We start from the raw sequence: 22,894 nt of genomic DNA, 5'->3' as shown, positions 1-22,894 counted from the left end.
GATTTATTTAATAGATAAATCTGCATACATGTGAAATGGTAATTCAAAGCAAAAGACTGATAAATCACAAATATTCATCTATTGAGGATTTGGTTTAATAAATTTTAATAGTCTTACAATGTAATATTATACAGCTATTAAAATATCAGCACAAAGACATTCTCCTTATAAGGAAAGATCTGAAAGATATATTGTAAGAAAAAAGGCCAAGTAAACAATATAGTTTTGTCCATGCTACCTTTTGTACTTGTACGTGAATAAAGAAAATCTATAAAAACTAATGTAACTAGTTATTTACACTCAAGACAGGGACAAGGAGCTACTAGTAGAAAGTACAAATGGTGAAGGAGTGTGAAACAGATTTCTCACTCTATACTTTTTTATAGTGTTTTGATCTTCTGACCATGTGTATGCATTATCTGTTCAAAAAGAAAAATATATATAGAGAGAGAGACAAGACTGTGCTACACACATAGCAATTAACTACTGTACTAGTATCTAAGGGACAAAGTCAGATATAAGCAAACTTGCTAAATTGTTACATGAAGATATAGGATATTTAAATGGTTTCACTCACATTCCACTACAGTGTCACATTTATATAGCACAGAACTCTCGCATCTAAGGTAAAAGGTTTAATTTCACCATTAATTTTTCCCTGTATTACTTTAATCTTGATATGAATTTCATATTCTTTAGGCCTCTGAAACACATCCATACCATTTAACTAATTCTTACCCACTCTTTAAACCAGTGAACTTCACTTAGCCATTTTTCTTTTTTTTTTTCTCTTTTTTTTTTTATATTCATATTCTCTACTGAACAGATACTTAGCCATTTTTCATTGTACATGTTAATATTTTCAAAATTTTCCCCCAATTGTTAACCTATAAAGTTTAAAGATAAATTCCTTCTGATAATAAACCCAAATAAAATATACTAAAAAAAACCCAGCACTTCAAAGTTTAATAGGCATGCAAATCATTGGGGAGTTTTGTTAAAATGCACATTCTTACCCAGTACTCTGGGGTGGGACTCAAGATTCTGCATTTGTTAACACTTTCCAGTGGGAACTGATACTATTGGCCTTTAAAACACAGAGTAGTAAAGCTTTAAAAAGACCACTGAAACTTATACTTATGTTTGGTTACTTTCAATAGTGTTTGAAATAAATCAACCAATAACCAAAACTGAGAAGTTTTTCTAAGGATTCACTGTAACAGTGTTCCCACCCACTTCGACCCTATAGACACATTCTTTTAGCTAGCTATCTTCTGATTTCATCACTCCCTTTATTAAAAGTTTCAATGGCACCCCAATGCCCTGGTTTCCATTAATTTTTTAGTACTATTCTTAAATTATTCACTAATTAGTACTCGCTAATACTAAGAGTACTCGCAGATACTATAATAGATTTGTTAGCACTATACATTTAATATCACTTCTATCTATCCCATAAGATTATTTTAAGAAGCAAAAGTCAATGTATGAGAAAACACTTTGAAAAAATACAAAGCATTATATAATTAATTACAAGCTCTCTCTCACAATGTAGAAAACAAAGGATACTATACCCATAATGGTCTAGAAAATTCTTTGTGAGACTTTATGGAATGCATAAGTAACTTATAATGTTTTCTCAATAGAAGGCAATACATTGTTCATAAATAAACTAAAATAGGTTTCAAACTAAAAACTATCTCTTTTCTAGCCCTTATTCCTTCTTATGGTTATATTTACCAGCATCTAAATTGACATTTCTTTTTTTTTTTTTTTTTGAGACAGAGTCTCGCTTTGTTGCCCAGGCTAGAGTGAGTGCCATGGTGTCAGCCTAGCTCACAGCAACCTCAAACTCCTGGGCTCAAGCGATCCTCCTGCCTCAGCCTCCCCAAGTAGCTGGGACTACAGGCATGCACCACCATGCCCGGCTAATTTTTTCTATATATATTAGTTGGCCAATTAATTTCTTTGTATTTATAATAGAGACGGGGTCTCGCTCTTGCTCAGGCTGATTTCGAACTCCTGACCTCGAGCAATCCGCCCGCCTCAGCCTCCCAGAGAGCTAGGATTACAGGCGTGAGCCACCGCGCCCGGCTTTAAATTGACATTTCTATCTGAATAAAATGTTACAGGGGAGAAAGTGATCTTATTTTTAAAGAAAAAGATTTATTTTTACAACATTTCAAAATGCTATCCTTTGTTTCTCCCAAGTATATTCAAATTGTGACCAAAAAAGGACCAAAGATGTAAATATGCATTAGTCATCAGAGAAACACAGATCAAAACTACAATGAAATACCACTTCTCAAACATTAAAATGATTAGAATCAGAAAGTAAAATAACAAGTGTTGGCGAGGATGTTGAGAAACTGAAACCCTCAAACACTGCTGCTAAGAATGTAAAACAGTAAAACCACTTTGGAAAACAGTTTGGTAGTTCCTTAAACTATTAACATGACCCAGGGATCAAACTCCTGGGTGGCGTGGAAATGAAAACATATTCCCACCCAAAAACTTGTAAAAGAAAATGTTCATAATGGCATTATTCATAATAGCCAAAAGATAGTGATGGGGTTCAGAACACACTACCCCAAAATATGGCATTTGAAAAAACAGTAGAAGCAGGAAGGTCTTTCTGACCTTCCCCTTTGTCCTTTTCTCCTGAAACAAGCCATAAAAGAATTCCCTGACCTTCCACTAAAGTCAGTCATAAAACCTTTATTCCAGATGTGCCTACCCTATAGGAAAGGAACGTCCTTATTTCTGAAGACACAGTGACACGGAGAAGAATTTTAACAAACAGGCCTTACTAAGTCCCCCTCAGTTTATTCTCATTAAGTCACACCCTTTTTTCCTCCAATCATATTAATACTTTAGCACAACTATCCACTGAAGTAGAATTTTCCCTGTTTCTTTGGGTCTCCATTTTTCAAGGTTCCTGTGGTAGTAAGATGTATATTAAATAAATTTGTATGCTTTTCTCTTGTTAATCTGTCATATTATAGGTGCCTCAGCCATGAAACTAGCAATAGGTGAGGAAAAGATATTACTTTTTCTTTCCTACAGTGGATACAACTCAAATGCCCAACAGACAAATGGAAAAATGAAATGTGGTATATCCATTCAACAGACCATTATTCAGCAAGAAAAATGAATTTAGTCCTGATACCTGTTATGACATAGATGAAGTCTGAAAACATTGTGCTAAGTGAAAAAAAAACAAACCAGTAATAAAAAAACCACATATCATATGATTGCTTTTATTTGAAACCCTAGAATATGGAAATCCATTGAAACAAAGTAGATTAGTGGTTCCCTATGCCAAGGAGTTTGGGGTGGGGAAAATGGGTAGATACTGCAGTGAGAACTTAAGGGTAATGAAGTGATGAACATGTTCCAAAATTTACTATAATAATGGCTACACATACATATCCATGAATGTGCTCAAAAAACTGAACTGTACACTTTAAATAGGTGAATTGTATAGTATATCTTTTTTTTTTTTTTTTTTTTTTTTGAGACAGAGTCTCACTTTATTGCCCAGGCTAGAGTGAGTACCGTGGCGTCAGCCTGGCTCACAGCAACCTCAATCTCCAGGGCTCAGCGATCCTCCTGCCTCAGCCTCCCGAGTAGCTGGGACTACAGGCATGCACCACCATGCCCGGCTAATTTTTTGTATATATATTTTTAGTTGGTCAATTAATTTATTTCTATTTTTGGTAGAGACGGGGTCTCGCTCAGGCTGGTTTCGAACTTCTGACCTTGAGCAATCCGCCCGCCTCGGCCTCCCAAAGTGCTAGGATTACAGGCGTGAGCCACCGCGCCCGGCCCTGTATAGTATATCTTAAAGCTGTTTTAAAAAAGACATAAATATTCATGAATTAAGGACTAAAATTGCCCATATTACTATATAATCACAGCCATAGTGTTTTAAAAATAGAACAAAAGCAGTATTTTTTTAGTTGCTAAATTGCTACTAACTTAATCTCTAGGCTTGAAACCTGACAGAGACACTTTCAACTAAGCACCAAGTCCCACTGATTCTTCTATCATAACCTCTGACTTTCCATGTTCTTACACTGCCATCATCAGTCTGGGCTCCGGTTACTTCACGTCTGCCCTACCTCTGCTTTTCTCACCATTTGCTTTTTCCAAATCAAATAGTTGTTAAACCCAATGACGGTTTTCTCACTAACTTTCTCAGAAGGCTAATATACTCCTGACCAAGTGTGGATTTTTCCCACTAGCATTCAAGATATCCGAATCTTCTCTCTACTCGGTCCCCCAACCCAGCTTCATTTCCTCGTACTGCACACCCAGTAAGAGAACATTTTGTTCAAGCAGAGCTGACTTTTCACTGTCCCTTGAACACACTACATCCATTCATTTCTCTGCCTTTTATCAGGCTATTCGACTCTGGATGCCTACTCCATACTTACCTACATCCTACAAATCATTCAAGGCCCATTTCAAAGCCCCACATCAACCATGAAGGGTTTGTGGAGAACTCCATCTACAAATGATATCTCCTATTTCCTATCCACTTTTAGGACTTACTACCTGTGCTGCATATCTTAGCATTTGATTTATGTGCCACTCAGCATTTGATTTACGTGTCACATATTTTAGCTGTTGATTTACCTGCCATCTTATTGTATGTCGTTCTAGTACTCCATAAGAAACATCTTGTTTCAATAAAATTATCACCTCCTTCAGACAAGGACTATCAGACAAGGACCACACAGCACAGTGCTAGACCCAAAATACACCCTTCAAAACCTAAATTGCTATCTCGAGATTAATTTAACTGTGAACTGTAACTCACCATCATATTTCCCATCATTTTACAAACCTTTCTACTATAAATGCAGTTAATAAACCCGAAGTTCAAAAGGTGAAGACAGTACCTTATCATACTGACAGACGATTACATTATCCGTGTCAAACAGGTCTGGCACATCCTGCTCACTGACATCATCTCCAGAATTTAAAGGGTCCTAAAGATGAAAGATGATCACATTAAGAAATTTCATGACACTTCAAATTTTTTAAAGACAGAAAGACATATAGAAATAAAGGAACTTGAAACAGAATAGAATTGTCCTAAAAATTAAATAGCCTGGGTTTGAATCCCAGCTTGGCCACTTAATAATTATATGACCATCTTTGCGTAAGTTACTAAAACTCTCCGTATCTGTTTTCTCATCTGTAAAATGAGAATAGTAATAAGATCCATAGGACTCTGAGACTATTAAATAAGGCAGATAAGACTTAGTATGACTACCTAGTACACATGTAAAACTATATGTACCATTAATGATAGCTAATACTACTTATATACTTTTTAATTACCACACTCCACCCAGATTTTACTGCATTTATTAGAATTAGAGAAAAAACTATGATTCTACCCAGGCTGCCTTCTTTAACCTCCATTCCCATTCTGTAAACCTCTCTCTAGTTAAGACTAACGAATACAGAAGCCAATTCCTAAATACTTAATACTGGTTTCAGTTGCACTTCAAGATTCAAAGTTTAAACACTAGAATACAAATAAGTCTCATTTTAAAAGACTAAAGACCAGATTAATCTTGTTATTCCTTTTGATTCCAAAATATACTAAAGTGTTATAGACTAATAAAGACAGTTTCAGCTCAAAAGTGATCCTTACCTCTTCCACAATGTCTACTTGAGAGTCTTCATTATCACTACTGTTTGCAGTTGAATCTTCATTTGATATACTGTCAGCTTCTTCTTCAAGTACCTTCAGATCTCCTGCATCAATAATCCCTAGAAATTCATTTTCATCTACATCTCTTCTACTTCCTATTTCTTTGCTGGAAGATGTATCACTGGTTCCATCTATTTGAATTATTTCATTAATATCATCATCAGTTACTTGAATGTTTGAATCAATCTGAGAATTAGAATCCTAAAAAGAGAAAGAAGTGCAATAAAGTTCCTCAAGTCAAACTAAGTATATAAAATAATGAATTAGAACTTAAAATTACATTAACAAACATTCCATAAGTGGTTATTTAAAATAAATTTCTACCTTATAAGATGGTGTTACTTTCTAATTTTGAATTTTGTAATACCACATTTCTATGTAACATAGGAATAATTTTTTATTTATTTATTTTTTTGAGACAGAGTCTCCCTTTGTTGCCCAGGCTAGAGTGAGTGCCGTGGCGTCAGCCTAGCTCACAGCAACCTCAATCTCCTGGGCTCAAGCCATCCTACTGCCTCAGCCTCCCGAGTAGGTGGGACTACAGGCATGTGCCACCATGCTCAGCTAATTTTTTGTATATATATTTTTAGTTGGTCAATTAATTTCTTTCTATTTTTAGTAGAGACAGGGTCTCTCTCAGGCTGGTTTCAAACTCCCAACCTCGAGCAATCCGCCCACCTCGGCCTCCCAGAGTGCTAGGATTACAGGCGTGAGCCACTGCGCCTGGCCAGGAATAATTTAATTATAAAGTAAACCCACTTACAATCAAAGACAGCAAATGAGTTCATTGTTTTCAGATAACATTTACCAGTTTTTATGTATATTACCTAAAATTTACACAGTACTTGTAGATTTTAACTATTTCATTTGATTTAAAACAATAATTCAATGAAATAAAAAAGACAACTGGCATCATGCTTAATGGATAAACAAAAAAATATAAAGGATTTTACTAAGTGAAATAAGGCAGACACAGAAGGACAAACCTTGTATGATTCCATTTATGTGAATTACCTGGAATAAACAAATTCATTGAGACAGATGTTTAATGCCACTGAACTTAAAAATGGTTAAAATGGCAAATTTTGTTATGTGTATTTCACTATAAAAAATTAAAAAATTAGAAAAAATGTAAAGGGAATTTAGTAATCACCTCTAGGTACATAGATAGCTCTTATTTTTATCTTTATCCAGCACAAGCTAACAAATGAAAATCTTAAGTATTTTATAGGCATTTTCTAATTTAAACCTAAAAGTAACACATTGAGAAATGAGATATTATGGCTTACCAAGATAGAAAGAGATGAAGCAGATTTAAAACCCAAGTTTAATTGTGGAGACTACATTCTTCACTACCACACGATACTGCCCCACTAATACCATGTTCCTCTGAAAATAAGACAGGGTCTTATGTTTATTTTTCCTCAAGAAGACACCCTAGGGCTTATTTTCAGGGGATGTGTTATTTTTTTTAAGTACGGTACAAAATCTACATTTATTCAAATATAGCTAAGTTGTCTTCTTCTGGAACATCATCCTAACTCACCAACCCCCAAATTCCATCCTGAATTTCTTGCGACTCTATTTCCTTTAGAACCATTAGCCCCAATCTCTCATGTCAAGCAATAGAGCTCTCATGAGGCAGACAAGAAGGGCTGCTCCTCTTCTTTACCACTCCGGGACGAATACCATGGGTTGTACAGATACGCTTTGTAGCCACACCCATCACCAGGTCTTATTTTCGGCGTAGGGCTTAGAAATGCTTAGAAATCCTGCTAGAGCTTATTTTATGGGTAAGTTTTATTTTCAGGGAAACACGGTAGTTTGTCACAGGACAACAGGACAAATATCAACAAACTTCCAAGTTCTTTAAGAGTAGCAGCTGTTTTATATGATCACATTGGCCATAGAATTTATAGCAGTAGTCCTTAACCTTTTTTTGGAGAAGTCAGAGATCCCTTGAAAACCTGGTGTTAAAAGCTCCAGATCTAATAAGAAAATCATACAATATCACTGGTTGTCTTGGAAGCACACATATAGTTGACACACACACACTACATATACAGCAGGTTACTTTAAGGATGAGGTACAGAAGTGTAGCTCAAGGATATGGAAAGGATGGCTATCATCACCCACAGAGCCTTCATTACATCAGCCTGAGAAGTCTTAGAAATTTGCAGGGTCACAGAAGATAAAGATCCCTAACATGGCTCAAAAAGCTTTACTAAGGTTTGAACAGATGCTCTTTCTTTATATTCCTACTGAGCTTACAAGACATAGATAAGGCTTAATCCAATAATACCCATCTCAATACATCAATTTAACACTAATATCTGAATGTACTCAATTTATTTTTTGAGCGGATGACTGCCCTTTTGAGATTCATACCCATATGAATTCTCTACAATGAACTCTCATAAAGTATCTGCAATAATCCTATGTAGAAAAATTCAGATTAATAGACTAAAACTATGTAAGCTTACATGTAAGTTTTACTACACTGGATACAGATTTCCTTCACAGATGAAATATAAGGAATACCACACTTATGTAAAAATTAATAGCTATGTGCTCAAAAATGGAAATAAGTCCAAATTATAGAAATAAAATAATTTTTATTCTGCTCAAAAATAAATTAGAGAAATCTTGGAGGGTCCACTGCTGCCATGATGAAAGGCATTCTGAAAAGAATGCCACTCCCACACTGACAATGAGCAAAAGCTGAATAAACTACAAAATCACAACTATTCTTGAAGCAGACTGAAGTCCAAAAAGGGACAGCCCTTTGAGATGGGACATACAGACATTTCTCTCTATAAGAAGAGCAATGCCCATTTCCAAGTATAAGTACTATTTATCTCAGTCTCTCCTTTGCTATATAAGATGTCTGACAGTCAATCAAAAATAATGAGACAAACAAAAAAAGCAACAAAAACCAACCATCAACAGCAAAGCAAACAAGAGAATCTCAGAGATGTTAGAATTCTCAGACTATGATCCATGTGTTAGATGATCTAACATGCATGAACAAATGGAGAATTTCAGCAGAGAGATGGAAACTATAAGTGCCAAAAATAAAAACCATAATATCAGAGTAAAAAAATTCATCTGAAGGGTTAATCCGTAAAGGTGACATAGCCAAGGAAAGAATCAAAAGCATGCAGGAAAAAAAGAAAAAACCAACAAGTTGTTTAATAAATACATTAAACATAAATGATCTAAACACCCCAGGTAAAAGATAGAGATTATCAGGTTGGGTTAAATTAGCAAACCCCAAACATGTTCTGTCTATAAGAAATCCACTTTAAATATAATGACATAGATAAGTTAAAAGTAAATGAATAGAAAAAATGTGTACCATGCAAACACTAATCAAAGCTAAAATTGCTTTATTAATATCAGAAAAAGCAAGCTATAGAACAAGAACTGTTACCAGAGTTAAATAAGAACATTTCATAATAGGATCAATTCAAGAAGATGAGCAGCCTAAATACTAATGTACCTATCAACATAGCTTCAAAAATACATGAACCAAAAAGTAACAAGAGAAATAGACAAATACACAATTACAGTGGGAGACTTCTATATCCTTCTCTTAGTAATCAACAGAAAAAGTAGAATGAAATTCAGTAAAGATATGGAAGACCTGAGCAATGAAATGAACGAGCTTGACCTAACTGATATGCATAGAATATTCTACTCAAAAACAGCCAAATAGCTTCTTTTCAAGAGCACACAGAATGTTCACTAAGACAGACCATATTCTGAGCCATAGAACAAGGCTTGAAAAATTTAAAACATACAGAATATGTTCTCTAACCACATAGGAATAAAACTAGAAATCAATAACAAAAAGATATCTGGAAAATCCCTAAATATTTAGAAATTAAACAACATGATTCTAAATACCCATAGGTCAAATAGTAAATCACAAAGGAAATTAGAAAGTAATTTTAATTGAATAGAAATGAAAACATAACATGTCAATACTTGTGAGCTACAGCTAAAGCAATGCCTAGAGGGAAATTTATTGCATTAAATGATTATATTAGAAAAGAAGAAAGTCTCAAATCAATGGCCTAATATTCCACCTTAAGAAACCAGACAGGAAAAACAAAATTAAGCCTAAAGCAAACAGAAGGAAGGAAATAATAAAAATAAAAAGAGAAATAAATGAAATTGAGATCAAAAAGAAGAAAAAAAACAGTAAGACAAAAAATTCATTTTTTGAAAAGACCAATAAAATTAGAAAACCTCTATCCAGACAGCAAAGAGAGAGAGAGAGAGAAAACACAATTAAACAATATTAGGAATTAAAGAAAGGTTATCACCACAAATTCTAAAGACATTAAAAGGATAAGGAAATATTATGAAATTTATTTCAAAAAATTTTACAGCTTAAATGGATAAATTCATTGAAAGAAACTACCAAGATTTACTAAAGAAACAGATAACCTAAAGAGACATATCAATTAAAGAAGTTTAACTCATAGTTAAAAATACTCTCACAATGAAAAATTCTGGATCCAGAAGTCTACAAACTCTTTCCAGAAAACAGAAGAGGTAAAGATATTTTTCAACTCATTTTATGAAACTAGCATTACCCTAATACTCATTACAAAAAAACTACAGACCAATATTCTTTATAAACAAAGAGGCAAAAATTCTCAGTGAAATTTAAGCAAATTGAATCCAGCAATATATAAAAAGCATAACACAACATAACTAAGTTTATCCTAGCAATACATTTGAAAGTTGAACATTTAAAAGTCAATCAATGTACTTCAGCATATCAAAAAAATGAAAGAAAGAAACCCATTTGGTTTCAATAGATGCAGGGGGAAAAAGGCATGTTAAAAATTCAACATCAATTAATGATTTAAAAAAAAAAATACTCTCAGCAAACTAGGTTAAAGGAAACTTTCTCCACCTAATAAAGGGCATCTACAAAACAAAACAACACACTTTACAGCTAACATAGTACTTAATGATGAAAGCCTGAATGCTTTTCTCTTAATATCAGGAACATGTCTACTTTCACCGCTCCTATTTAATTTTGTACTAGAAGTCCTAGTCAGTACAATAAGAAAAAAATAACATATTGATTGGAAAGGAATAAATTAAACTTTGTCAACAGTATGGAGGTTCCTCAAAAACCTGAAAACAACTATCATATGACCTGGCAATTGCACTGCTGGGTTATACATCTAAAGGATGAGAATTCAGTACATAGAAAAGATATTGGCACTCAAATATTTATTGCAGTACTGTTCACAATAGTCAAGATATGGAGTCAAGATATGGAGTCAACCTAAGGATCCATCAATGGATGAACTAATAAAGAAACCGTGGTACATATACACAATAGAATATTCTATAGCCCTCCAAAAAGAATGAAATCCTGCTTTTACAGCAACATGGATGGAACTGGAGAACATTATTTTAAGTGAAATAAACCAAGCACAAAAAGACAAATCTCACATGTTCTCACTCATATATGTGAGCTAAATATCAGAAACAACTGATCTCATGAGGACAGAGTGTAGAATACCAGAGGCTAGGAAGGGTAGCAGGGAGAAGGGGATAAAGTAGGGATGGTTAACGGGTACAAAATATAAAGTGACTATAATCAATAGTAAGTCAGAGTATACTTTAAAATAACAAAAAGAGTAGAACTGGAATGTTCCCTAACACAAAGAAATGTTAAATACCCGAGGTGACAGATACCTCAATTACCGTTTTGATTAATTCACATTGTGTGCCTGTATCAAAACATCACATGTACCCTATAAAGACATACAACTATTATGTACCCATAATAATTAAAAATTTAAAAAACTAAAAATATAAACTTTTTCTATTCAAAAAAGAGATTGCCTACATAAAACAATTCTAAGGGATCTACAAAATATTAATCAGTGGGTTTAACAAGGTCATAGGATATAAGGTCAATTTACAAAAATCAACTGTATGTATGTATGGTAGCAATAAAAAATTGGATACTGAAATTTTAAAATAGCACCACTTAAAGCATCAAGAAAAAATTTGTCATGTACAAGGGCTGCTCAATAAGAGTATTATTAGATTTCTCAATAGAACTCTGAAGACTAGAAGGCAGTGGGATGATATATTTAAAGTGTTTAAGAAAAAAAAAAAACTTTCAACCAAGAATTCTATATCTGGCAAAACTGTCTTTCAAAAATGAAGGGGAGAGTTGAGATCAATCTCTCTCCCACTGCAAAACTCTGCTGCAAGTGGTGCATATACCTATTCACATGGCCCCCCTAGAATAAAGTTTGCCTTACCATCTTAAAAAAAAACAAATATGAAGGAGAAATTAAGACATTCCAAGATAAAAGCTGAAGGAATTCATTACCACTAGACCTTCCGTACAAGAAATACTAAAGGAAATCCTTTCAATTGAAATGAAAGGATGCTAGATAGTAACTTGAAGCTACACAGAACATAAAGTTCTTTAGTAAAGGTAAATATTAAATACATGGACAAATATAAAAACCAGTATTATAATATTAGTTCATAATTTTTTATTCTTCTACACAATTTAAAAGACAGAAACATAAAAGTAATGATAAATCTATGTTAATGGGCACACAATGTATAATCTGTAACAACAAGATAAAATAAGGGAAGGCAGAACTGTAAAGGAGTAAGCTTTCCATATGTGATTGAACTTAAGCTGGTATCTGATTAAAATGGATTGTTATAACTTTATAATATTGTATGTAATACCGCAGTAACCACAAAGAAAATATCTATAGGATGTACACAGAGAAAATGAGAAGGGAATCAAAATGTGTCATTACAAAAAAATCAATTAAACACAAAGAAAGGCAATAAAGGAGGAAATGGCTGACAAAAAAGCCAAAGATTTACAGAAAACAACAAAAGTGGCAAGAGTAAATTCTTTCCTCTCAGTAGTTACTTTAAATGTATTAGGTCACTAAATATGAAATATCTGATTTTGAATCAAAAATTTAGTTTATATCTCTAATAAGTAGCAGTACAATTGATCAAAGTATGTGCCTAAACTATCGATAGTTTTGCCATCTTAATGGTAGCTTGTTTATGCCAGCAGTGAAGAAGCCAGGAGAGCAAGTGTCGATGAAATCATGAAAGGCGTTTTCCACAGCTTGTTGAGAAGTGAATATTTTTCTTTGCAAGAAGTGGTCCAAAGCCTGGAAGAAGTGGTAGTCAGTTGATGCAAGGAGTGGTGAATATGGTGGATGACAGAGAGTTTCCAAGTCCAGCTTCTGTAATTTGAACAGTGTTGTTTGTGCAACATGTAGTCAAACATTGTCTTGCAAAAGGGTTGGCCTGCCTCTAGTGACTAATCTCAGATGCTTAATCACATGCATCCTCATCATTTCATCCAACTGGTTGTAGTAGACATCTGCTGTAATCAACAGAGCAGGTTTAACAAAGCTTTAGTGGATAATACCAGCACTGGACTACCAAACAGACACCATTAGCTTTTCTTGATGAATATTCCATTTTGGACTGTGTTTCAGCACTTCATCATTATCCAACCATTGTGCCAAATGCTTGAGATTGTAAAAAAAAAAATTCATTTTTCATCACACATAACAATATGGTGTAGAAATGGTTTGCCGCCTTTATGTTGTGACAGCAAAGAAAGGCAAGTTTTGAGATGATTTCTATTCTTACACTCGTTTAATTCATGCAGTACCCATCTATACAGTGCCTTTATCCTGCCAATTTGTTTCAAATGGTCCAATATTGTTGGAATAGTAACGTCAAACCTTGCTAATTCACATCTAGGTTAGATGGATTGGCTTCCACTACAGCTTTCAGCTCATCATTGTCCATGTTGGTGTCAGATTGCCCATGTGGGGCTCACTTTCAAGATTAAAATAACCACAACAGAACTTCTCAAACCATCTACGTACTGTGCATTCATTAGTCACATCCTTCCCAAACATTTCATTGATATTTCGAGCTATTTGCACTGCATTGGTTCCAAGACAGAACTCATATTTGAAGATAACACAAGTTTTTTACTTACCCGTGGTTTCATGAAAATTGCTCTAAAAAAAATCTGACAGATAATCATAAGCCAAACTGTGCATTTAAAAGAATAAGGACGTGCCTTCACAATAAAAATAAAACAAGAAGTGTCAAAGTGAAATGTTATAGATATCAACTGTCAAATTTAGTACATAAGGAAATCAGATATTTCATACTTAATAACCTAATAAATAGATTAAAATCCCTAATCAAAACACACAGATTAGCAAAAAGGATTAAAAAAACAGGATCCAAACTATATACTATATTTCATACTTAATAACCTAATAAATGGATTAAACTCCCTAATCAAAAGACACAGATTAGCAGAAAGGATTTAAAAAAAACCAGGATCCAACTATACATCCTCTGCAACAGACCAACTTTAGATCTAAGGACATTCATAGTAGAGAGTGAGAGGATAGAAAAATAAATTTCATGCCAATAGTCAACAAAAGAGAGCTGTGGCAGCTATGCTACTAGCAGACAAAATAGACTTTAAGTCAAAAACTGTTATAAGAAACAAAGAAAAACATATAATGATAAAAGATTCAATTCACTGAGAAGACATAACAATTAAAAACACATGTGAACCAAACAGCAGAACTCCTGAATATATGCAACAAACATTGACAGAATTGAAGGGAGAAATACACAGCTCTATAAATAGAAGACTTCAATATCCCACTGTTAATAATATATAGAACAATCAGACAGAAGATCAATAAGGAAATAAATAATGTAAAGAACACTACAGACCAGTTGGACCTAACAGACATATATAGAACTCTCCAACCACCAACAAAAGCAGAATACACATTTTTCCTTAAGTGCACAAGTAATATTCTCCAGCACTGACTACACATTAGGGAACAAAATGTGTCTTAATAAATTTTATAATCTACTACTACTTTTAAAATTGTAGAAATCATACTAAGTATCTTTTTTTTTTTACAACATTATGTTAATATGGGGTGAACTTAGTATCTTTTCTAAATATAATGGAATGAAACTAGAAATTAATAATTGAAATATTAAAAATAAAGTAACAAAGTAATAAATTTTAAAAAAGAAAAATATAAAATAACTGAAAATAATGATAGGAGGAAACCTGGAAAATCTACAAATACATGGAAATTAAACAACACACTCTTAAAAACCCATTGGGTCAAAAAAGAAATCACAAGGAAAATTATAAAATATCTTGAGACAAATGAAAATGAAAACACACATACCAAAATTTATGGGATAGAATAAGAGCAATGCTAAGAGAGAAATTTATAGCTGTAAATGTTAACATTAAAAAAAGATCAACTTCAAATTAACAACTTTATACCTTAAGGAACTAGAGAAAGAAGAGCAAATCAAATCTAAAGGTAGCAGAAGGAAAGAAATAATGATTAGAATAGAGATGAACAAAATAAAAACAAACAGAGAAACAAAAAATTTAATGAAACTGGTAAGAAGTTTGGTTCTTCATAAAAAGATCAACAAAATTAACACAGCTTTATAGCTAGATTGATAAACAAAAAGACTCAAATAACTAAAATCATAAATGAGGGGACATTACTACCAATTTTACAGAACTACAAAAGACTTTAAGAGAGTACTATGAATACTTATATACCAATAAACTATATAACCTACATAAAATGGACAAATCCCTAGAAATAAACTACCAAGACTAAATCAAGAAGAAACAGAAAATGTAATAACAGGTTTATTAACTAAAGGAGATTGAATAAGTAATCAAAAGCCTCCTTACAAAGAAAAGCCCAGGATCAGATGGCTTCACTGGCAAACTGTATCAGATATTTAAAGAATTAATACCAATCCTCCTCAAACTCTTACAAAATATTGAAGAGGAGGACATACTTCCAAACTTATTTTATGAGGCCAGCATTACCTTTGATACTAACTCTAAAGACACTACAAGAAAACTATAGACCAATATTCCTGATGAATATACAAGCAAAAATCCTCAACAAAATACTAGCAAACATGTTTAATAGCATATTAAAAGAATCCTACACCATTACCAAGTGGGTTTAACCCTGGGAAGCAAGGATGGTTCAACACACAAAATTATTATACCCAATGGTGAAAGCCCAAAAGTTTTTCACTAAGATTAGGAAGAAGATAAGGATGTTTTACCACTTCTATTCAACATATACTAAAAGTATTAGTTAAGACAATTAGGCAAGAAAAAGAAATGAAAGACATCAAATTGGAAATCAAGAAGTAAAATCATCTCTATTCACAGATGATATGCTTTTATACATAGAAAACCCTAAAGTTTCCACACACATTGGAAAAAAAAACTATTAGAATTAAAAAAACTATTAGAATTAAAAAAAAAACTATTAGAATTAAAAAATGGTGGCTCACGCCTGTAATCCTACCACTCTGGGAGGCCGAGGTGGGAGGATCACTCAAGGTCAGGAGTTCGAAATCAGCCTGAGCAAGAGTGAGACCCCATCTCTACTAAAATAGAAAGAAATTAATCAGCCAACTAAAAATACATAGAAAAAAATTAGCCGGGTGTGGTGGTGCATGACTGTAGTCCCAGCTACTTGGGAGGCTGAGGTAGAAGGATTGCTCAAGCCCAGGAATTTGAGGTTGCTGTGAGCTAGGCTGATGCCACGGCACTCTAGCCCAGGCAACAGAGTGAGACTCTGCCTCAAAAAAAAAAAAGAATTAAGGCCAGGCGCGGTGGCTCACGCATGTGAGCCTCAATTCTATCTTACACCATATACAAAAACTAACCCTGAATGAATCATAGGTATAAATGTAAAATCTATAAAATATTAAGAAAACATGAGAAAATCTTTGCAACCTTTAATTAGATAAGACACAGGAAGCAGAAATCAAAAGAAAAATATAATAAACTGGACTTCATCAAAATCACAAACTTCTCTCCTCCAAAAAAAGTGTTAAAATGCAAGAATGTGAATCAACTACAAATCTTACACATTGCTGATAAAAATGCAAAATTTCACCATACACTGCTGGTGGAAAAACAGCCACTTTGGAAATTAGTTTCACAGCTTCTTATAAGCATACAACTATCATATGACCTAGCAATCCCAATCCTAGGTAGTTACTCAAAAGTAAAGTGTGCATGCACACAGACACACAGAGCCTGCACAAAAAAATGTTTTCAGGGGCTTTATTCACAAAGTACCAAAAACCGGAAACAATCTAAATGTCCAACTGGTAAACAAACTTGTGGTACATCCATACAATGGAATATAATGATACATGCAACAACATGGATAAATCCCAAACACATTATGTTAAAGCTACATATTATATAATGGTGTTTGTTTGATATTCTGGAAAAGATAAACCTACACACACAAAAAACAGATTAGTGAGTGTCTGCCAGGGACTGGGGGTAGAAGGAAAATACTGACTATAAAGGGACATAAGGGAATTCTTTCTTTCCCTATCTAAGCTGTGGTTATATAACTCATGTTTGTTAAAATTCCTACTGTGTATCTAAAAACTATACACATAAAAAAGATGAATTTTATTGTATATATACCTCTATAAATCTGTTTTTTAAAAAAGTAAATTATTATAAAGTTAGTCCTAGGCCTAAATCACATGTTGAAACTGTCTTTTCATTTTAATAGCAACAAGTACTGAAAACCTTAAGCCATAAGATCTTTTACTGAATAATGAATCAAAGCTCCCATGATACTTTTCCAGATGAGTATAAGCTTACAAAGGAATATTAAAGATTCTAGGACTCTTCTAATTGAATTCATGTATCATCATCTTATTCTCCTTGAATCAGTGAGGTCCTCCTTACTCTGAGAGAGGACTAAGATTACAAAATTCAAATTTAATTTCAATAACTGCAAAAGAGTTTTATCATTCTCAACTTCCTTCTTTAGAAGCACTTTCACGAAGCAATGGAAAGTTCACATGATTATCTAAGTCCAGTCTCTGGTAATTTGATCAAAATAGCCAGCAGTTTTGCAGCAACATCCATTATTGAAGCTGCAGGACCATGAATAGAAAGATTCAAATCTTTCACATAGCCAAACATCCACCACATAGATCATCAATGCACTCCTCTGGATCAAATTATTATGGGGGACTTTTGTTCCTCACAAAAAAAAAGTAAATATCTCCCCAAGGATCAAACAAGGGCTTCAAAAGCATTGTCCTTTGGAAAGCCAGAAAAATTGTGCCTGGAGAAAAATTTGACAATTTACCCACATTTTTTGATAAATGTCTTGGGAAAGACAATAATTCAAAACCTTAGCTCTAATGTATTTGAGTACTATGTCAGCAGACCAGACTTCTTTTAGAATTATTGGCTGTGTCTCAGCATTAATGCATGCCATGTGCTAAAATAGACAGGAATGCTTTCTTTACTAAAGCAGCAAAACCATGTCTTGCCAAGCAGCTCAGGAGCTCCATCAGTGTAAAGAGTACTAACTTTTGCTATCAAACTTTTCATTAGTACAAAGATGTCAGTTTCCAGTTTTCAAAAAAGGGGGCTCATAACATAGGAATTCTTTATAGTATCAGTGTGCGAATAATGATTAAAACCCGATGCTGGCTGCCCTAAGAAGCACTGGTATTTTCACCCTGTTGAATGTTAAAAGAAAGTCACTGCTGATTCTTCTATGAATTCTACTCAAATGTGAAGAAATGTCAACATTTCTAATGTAGATGATGTCAACTGACAGAGGCACTGCTGCGATTTTCTTTCTTGCTCTAAAACAAACCAGCTCAATAATGTCCAAGATTCTCAGCTTAAGCAGGGTGTCTTCAATTGTATGTGGCTTCTGAGTCTAGTAATACAATAAGCAAACAAATAGGATGCCTCAAGATAAAGCTTTGTTTGCCAAATCCAGCTTCCGGCATTTTGGATTTAAGCTTTCCTCCAATGAAAGAACCATTATTTTTCCAATGATTAATTAAGACTGGTAGAACTTCACACCTATAGGTGAGGATAAATATAAAACAAGAGAAACCTAAGCTCTAACATATTCTTTTCACATTTTCAACCAAACTACATCAAATCGCATGACCTATAATCATAATGGCAGGGCATATCTTCTTTAATTATTAACAGGAATTAAATCCAGATATCTATCATAATATAGTGACAATATGATTATAGATTACCTGAGCTATAGAGACTCAAAAAGTGTTTGCTCCATTTAACTGAATTCTAATTCAAATAACTACTGATATGACATTTTATCTTCTAGAGGAATATCTGTATGGATTCAGAAGAAAAATGAAAACTCTTGCCTTAAGTTATACATTCCTTTATCCCCTCACTCCATCCATTTTTGACTCATACATTGATTTTGAGTTACATCAGTGGTTCTTAACCTTAACTGTTTATTATGATTACCTCAGAAGCTCTTAAATACTGATAACTGGACCCAACCCCAGACCAATTAGATCTAAATCCTTGGGGTAGACATGAACTTTTTAATATTAATTATAATACTGTTGAGAGTTGAGAACCACTGAGCTAAATAAACTAATTATAGATCCTGTCCTTTAAAAGCTTATACTCTAGTATACATGAGTGTGTATATATCCTTACATAATGATTATACAAAGATACCAGAAATAAAATGTATCTCTCACCACAAACAGAACATTTTAATGTATCTTTGTGCTACATTATGACAGACACATGCTTAGTGTGCTATGACAACACAGAAGAATGACAGCCAATCTAATAAAGGGGGGGGGGAGTCAAGTAGAAAGGTATTAAAGATTTCTAGAGGAATAAGTATGAATTAACCAGAGGAAAAGATGGTGGGGAGAAAAATCCAGGCACCAAACAAAGGGGATAACAGAAGCAAAGAGACACAGGGTTAAGACAGAAGACTGCGAACAGTTTGGTGTTCCCAATACAGTGTTAAGCATGAAAGGATGGAAAAGTAAATAAACTTTGGCAAGAAAAGAACATAGAGGTCCTAGTATGCCATATTCAGGAGTTTGAACTTTATTTATCCTGTAGGTGATGGGCAGTCAGTGATGTCTTAAGCAGGGAAAAGACATGGTCAAGCTTTGAGACAAACCTCTGCATGCCATGAGGAAGAGAGATGATAGTTAACGTGCACTGAGCCCTTACTTATCATGTGCCAGGCAATGTACTTACTCATATTGTCTTGACTAATCTTCCTACCACCACAGCTCTATGGTAGATACCATTATCTTTATTTCACAAATGACTGTCTTACCCAAGTCATAGTTAGTAAGGCATACAGAAGGGAATCAAAACAATTCTGACCTATCCAAAAAGTGTGCAAAGGATATGAACAGAAACTTTTCAATAGAAGATAGACTAATAGCTAACAAACATGAAAAAATGCTCAACATCTCTAATCATCAGGGAAATGCAAATCAAAACCACAATGAGATATCACTTGTCCCCAGTCAGAATGGCCTTTATCAGAAAGTCCCAAAACAATAAAAGTTGTCATGGACGTGGAGAGAGAGGAACACTCCTACGCTGCTAGTGGGACTGTAAACTAGTACAACCTCTGTGGAGAGTAGTATGTAGATACCTCAAAGAGCTACAAGTACAACTACCATTTGATCCAGCAATCCCATTACTGGGCATCTACCCAAAGGAAAAAAAAAAACACGTTCTATAAAAACAACATCTGCACTAAAATGTTTATAGCAGCACAATTCACTATTGCAAAGATGTGGAAACAACCCAAGTGCCCATCAATACATGAGTGGATTAATAAAATGTGGTATATGTTTACCATGGAGTTCTACTCAGCCACAAAAAACAATGTTTATATAGCACCTCCCATATTATCCTGAATAGAGCTGGAGCCGCTCCTACTAAGTATCACAAGAATGGAAAAACAAGCGCTGCACATACTCATCAAATTGATTAACTGATCAACACTTAAGTGCACATATAGTAGTAACAATCATCAGGTGTCGGGCAGATGGAGAGGAGGATCTGTATGGGTATATACACAGGTAATGGGTGCAGTGTGCACCGTCTGGGGCAGGTGTCCTCTAACTACAGCCCTCGGGCTACATGTGGCCCACTGAGGACATTTACCCGGCCCCCCGGGTGTTTTTGCCGACACTGCCTGTCCTGCTTAGCAGCCAACTCGTCCTGGGCCCACAGTGCGCATGTGTGGAATGTGCACCGCACTCTCCAACAGTCCGAGGGACAGTGTACTGCCCCCCCACCCCTCCAACCCCCCCACCCACCCCCATTTAAAAAGTTTGAGGACCCCTGGTCTGGGGGATGGACACACTTGAAGCTCTGACTCGGATGGGGCAAAGGCAATATATGTAACCTAAATATTTGTGCCCCTATAATATGCTGAAATAAAAAAAAAATTTAAAAAAAATTCTGGCATATTAATGCCTCCCATTTTGTTTTTGTTGACTAGAATTGCTCTTGATATTCGGGGTCTTCTTTGGTTCCATACGAAGCGTAAAATTATTTTTTCTATATCTGTGAAGAATGCTGATGGGATTTTAATAGGTATTGCATTGAATCTGTAGATCAGTTTGGGTAGTATAGACATTTTGATGATATTGAGTCTGCCGATCCACGAGCATGGTATGGATTTCCATCTGTTTACATCCTCTGCTATTTCCTTCCTCAGTGTTTCATAGTTCTCCCTGTAGAGGTCTTTTACCTCTTTGGTTAAATATATTCCTAGGTACTTTAATTTCTTTGCTGCTATTGTGAAGGGAATTGAGTCTTTGATTTGGTTCTCAATTAGATTGTTGTTGGCGTATATGAATGCCTCTGATTTCTGTGTATTGATTTTGTATCCTGAGACTTTACTAAATTCATTGATCAGGCCTTTATCAAAAAATCTCCAAACAATAAATGCTGGCGTGGTTGCGGAGAGAGAGGAACACTCCTACACTGCTGGTGGGACTGCAAACTAGTTCAACCTCTGTGGAAAGCAATATGGAGATACCTTAAAGTGATACAAGTGAATCTACCATTTGATCCAGCAATCCCATTGCTGGGCATCTACCCAAACGATCCAGTGACACTCTACAAAAAAGACACCTGTACTCGAATGTTTATAGCAGCACAATTCATAATTGCAAGGCTGTGGAAACAGCCCAAGTGCCCATCAATCCAAGAATGGATTAATAAAATGTGGTATATGTACACCATGGAGTACTATTCAGCTCTAAGAAACAATGGTGATATAGCACACCTTATATTTTCCTGGTTAGAGCTGGAACCCATACTACTAAGTGAAGTATCCCAAGAATGGAAAAACAAGCACCAGATATATTCTCCAGCAAACTGGTATTAACTGAGTAGCACCTAAGTGGACACATAGGTGCTACAGTAATAGGGTATTGGGCAGGTGGGAGGGGGGAGGGGGGCGGGTATATACATACATAGTGAGTGAGATGTGCACCATCTGGGGGATGGTCATGATGGAGACTCAGACTTTTGGGGGGAGGGGGGGAAATGGGCATTTATTGAAACCTTAAAATCTGTACCCCCATAATATGCCAAAATAAAAAAAATAATTAAAAAAAAAAAATTCTGACCCTGGAAATCTAGGCCTTTAATTTCTAGGAAGGATGGATGGATTGGGAAGAGTGGAGAAGTAGCACAGAGTACAGGCTGATAAATTAGTTAGGAAACTATGATATTATCCCATATGAGAAGCAATTAGGGCAATGGCAGTAAGAATGGAGAAGAGAAAATATATTTGAGAAATATTTACTAGTTTTAAAAATTATCAAAATCTATTATAAAGCAAGCAAGTGGACCAGCAATGGAAACACAAAGAAAGCTGTTAGGCAGGCACTGAGCTATTTGAGGCTACTTCCTTGAGGATATAACTCCAGATCCCTGATTTAGACTGAGATGGAAAACAGATCTTGAAAGATTTTTTTCATTTTAATGTTTGAATATCATGTTTCTATATGCTTAATTGGTCTTTGCAACCTTAAGTTTTTTGTTTTAAGCCTTACAAATATTTTAATTGAAGCTTGGGAGGAGGTGTGTTGTATCGTGCTTATCTGCTACAAGTTTATCTGAAGTCTAATATTTTCAAAGGTTCTTGCCAGCCTTTTCATAATCCAATCAGCAACAACCCATTGGTGAGTGAG

The 22,894-nt window shown here is 34.6% G+C and overlaps 1 protein-coding gene across 1 annotated transcript in view; it reads right to left on the bottom strand.

Moving 5' to 3' along the window:
- GTF2A1L (general transcription factor IIA subunit 1 like) overlaps positions 1-22,894 on the bottom strand; it is a 53,445-nt gene that overhangs the window by 4,692 nt on the left and 25,859 nt on the right. The window contains exons 7-8 of the mRNA XM_012755420.3: positions 5,672-5,932; positions 4,908-4,997 (exon numbers count right to left, since the gene is read on the bottom strand). Of these exons, the coding sequence (XP_012610874.1) occupies positions 4,908-4,997; positions 5,672-5,932 (351 nt within the window). The remainder of the gene's footprint in view (positions 1-4,907; positions 4,998-5,671; positions 5,933-22,894) is intronic.

This window comes from Microcebus murinus, chromosome 3 (assembly GCF_040939455.1).
Source record: "Microcebus murinus isolate Inina chromosome 3, M.murinus_Inina_mat1.0, whole genome shotgun sequence".
Taxonomy (NCBI): Eukaryota; Metazoa; Chordata; class Mammalia; order Primates; family Cheirogaleidae; genus Microcebus; species Microcebus murinus.
This window is presented reverse-complemented; position numbering and strand designations above follow the sequence as displayed.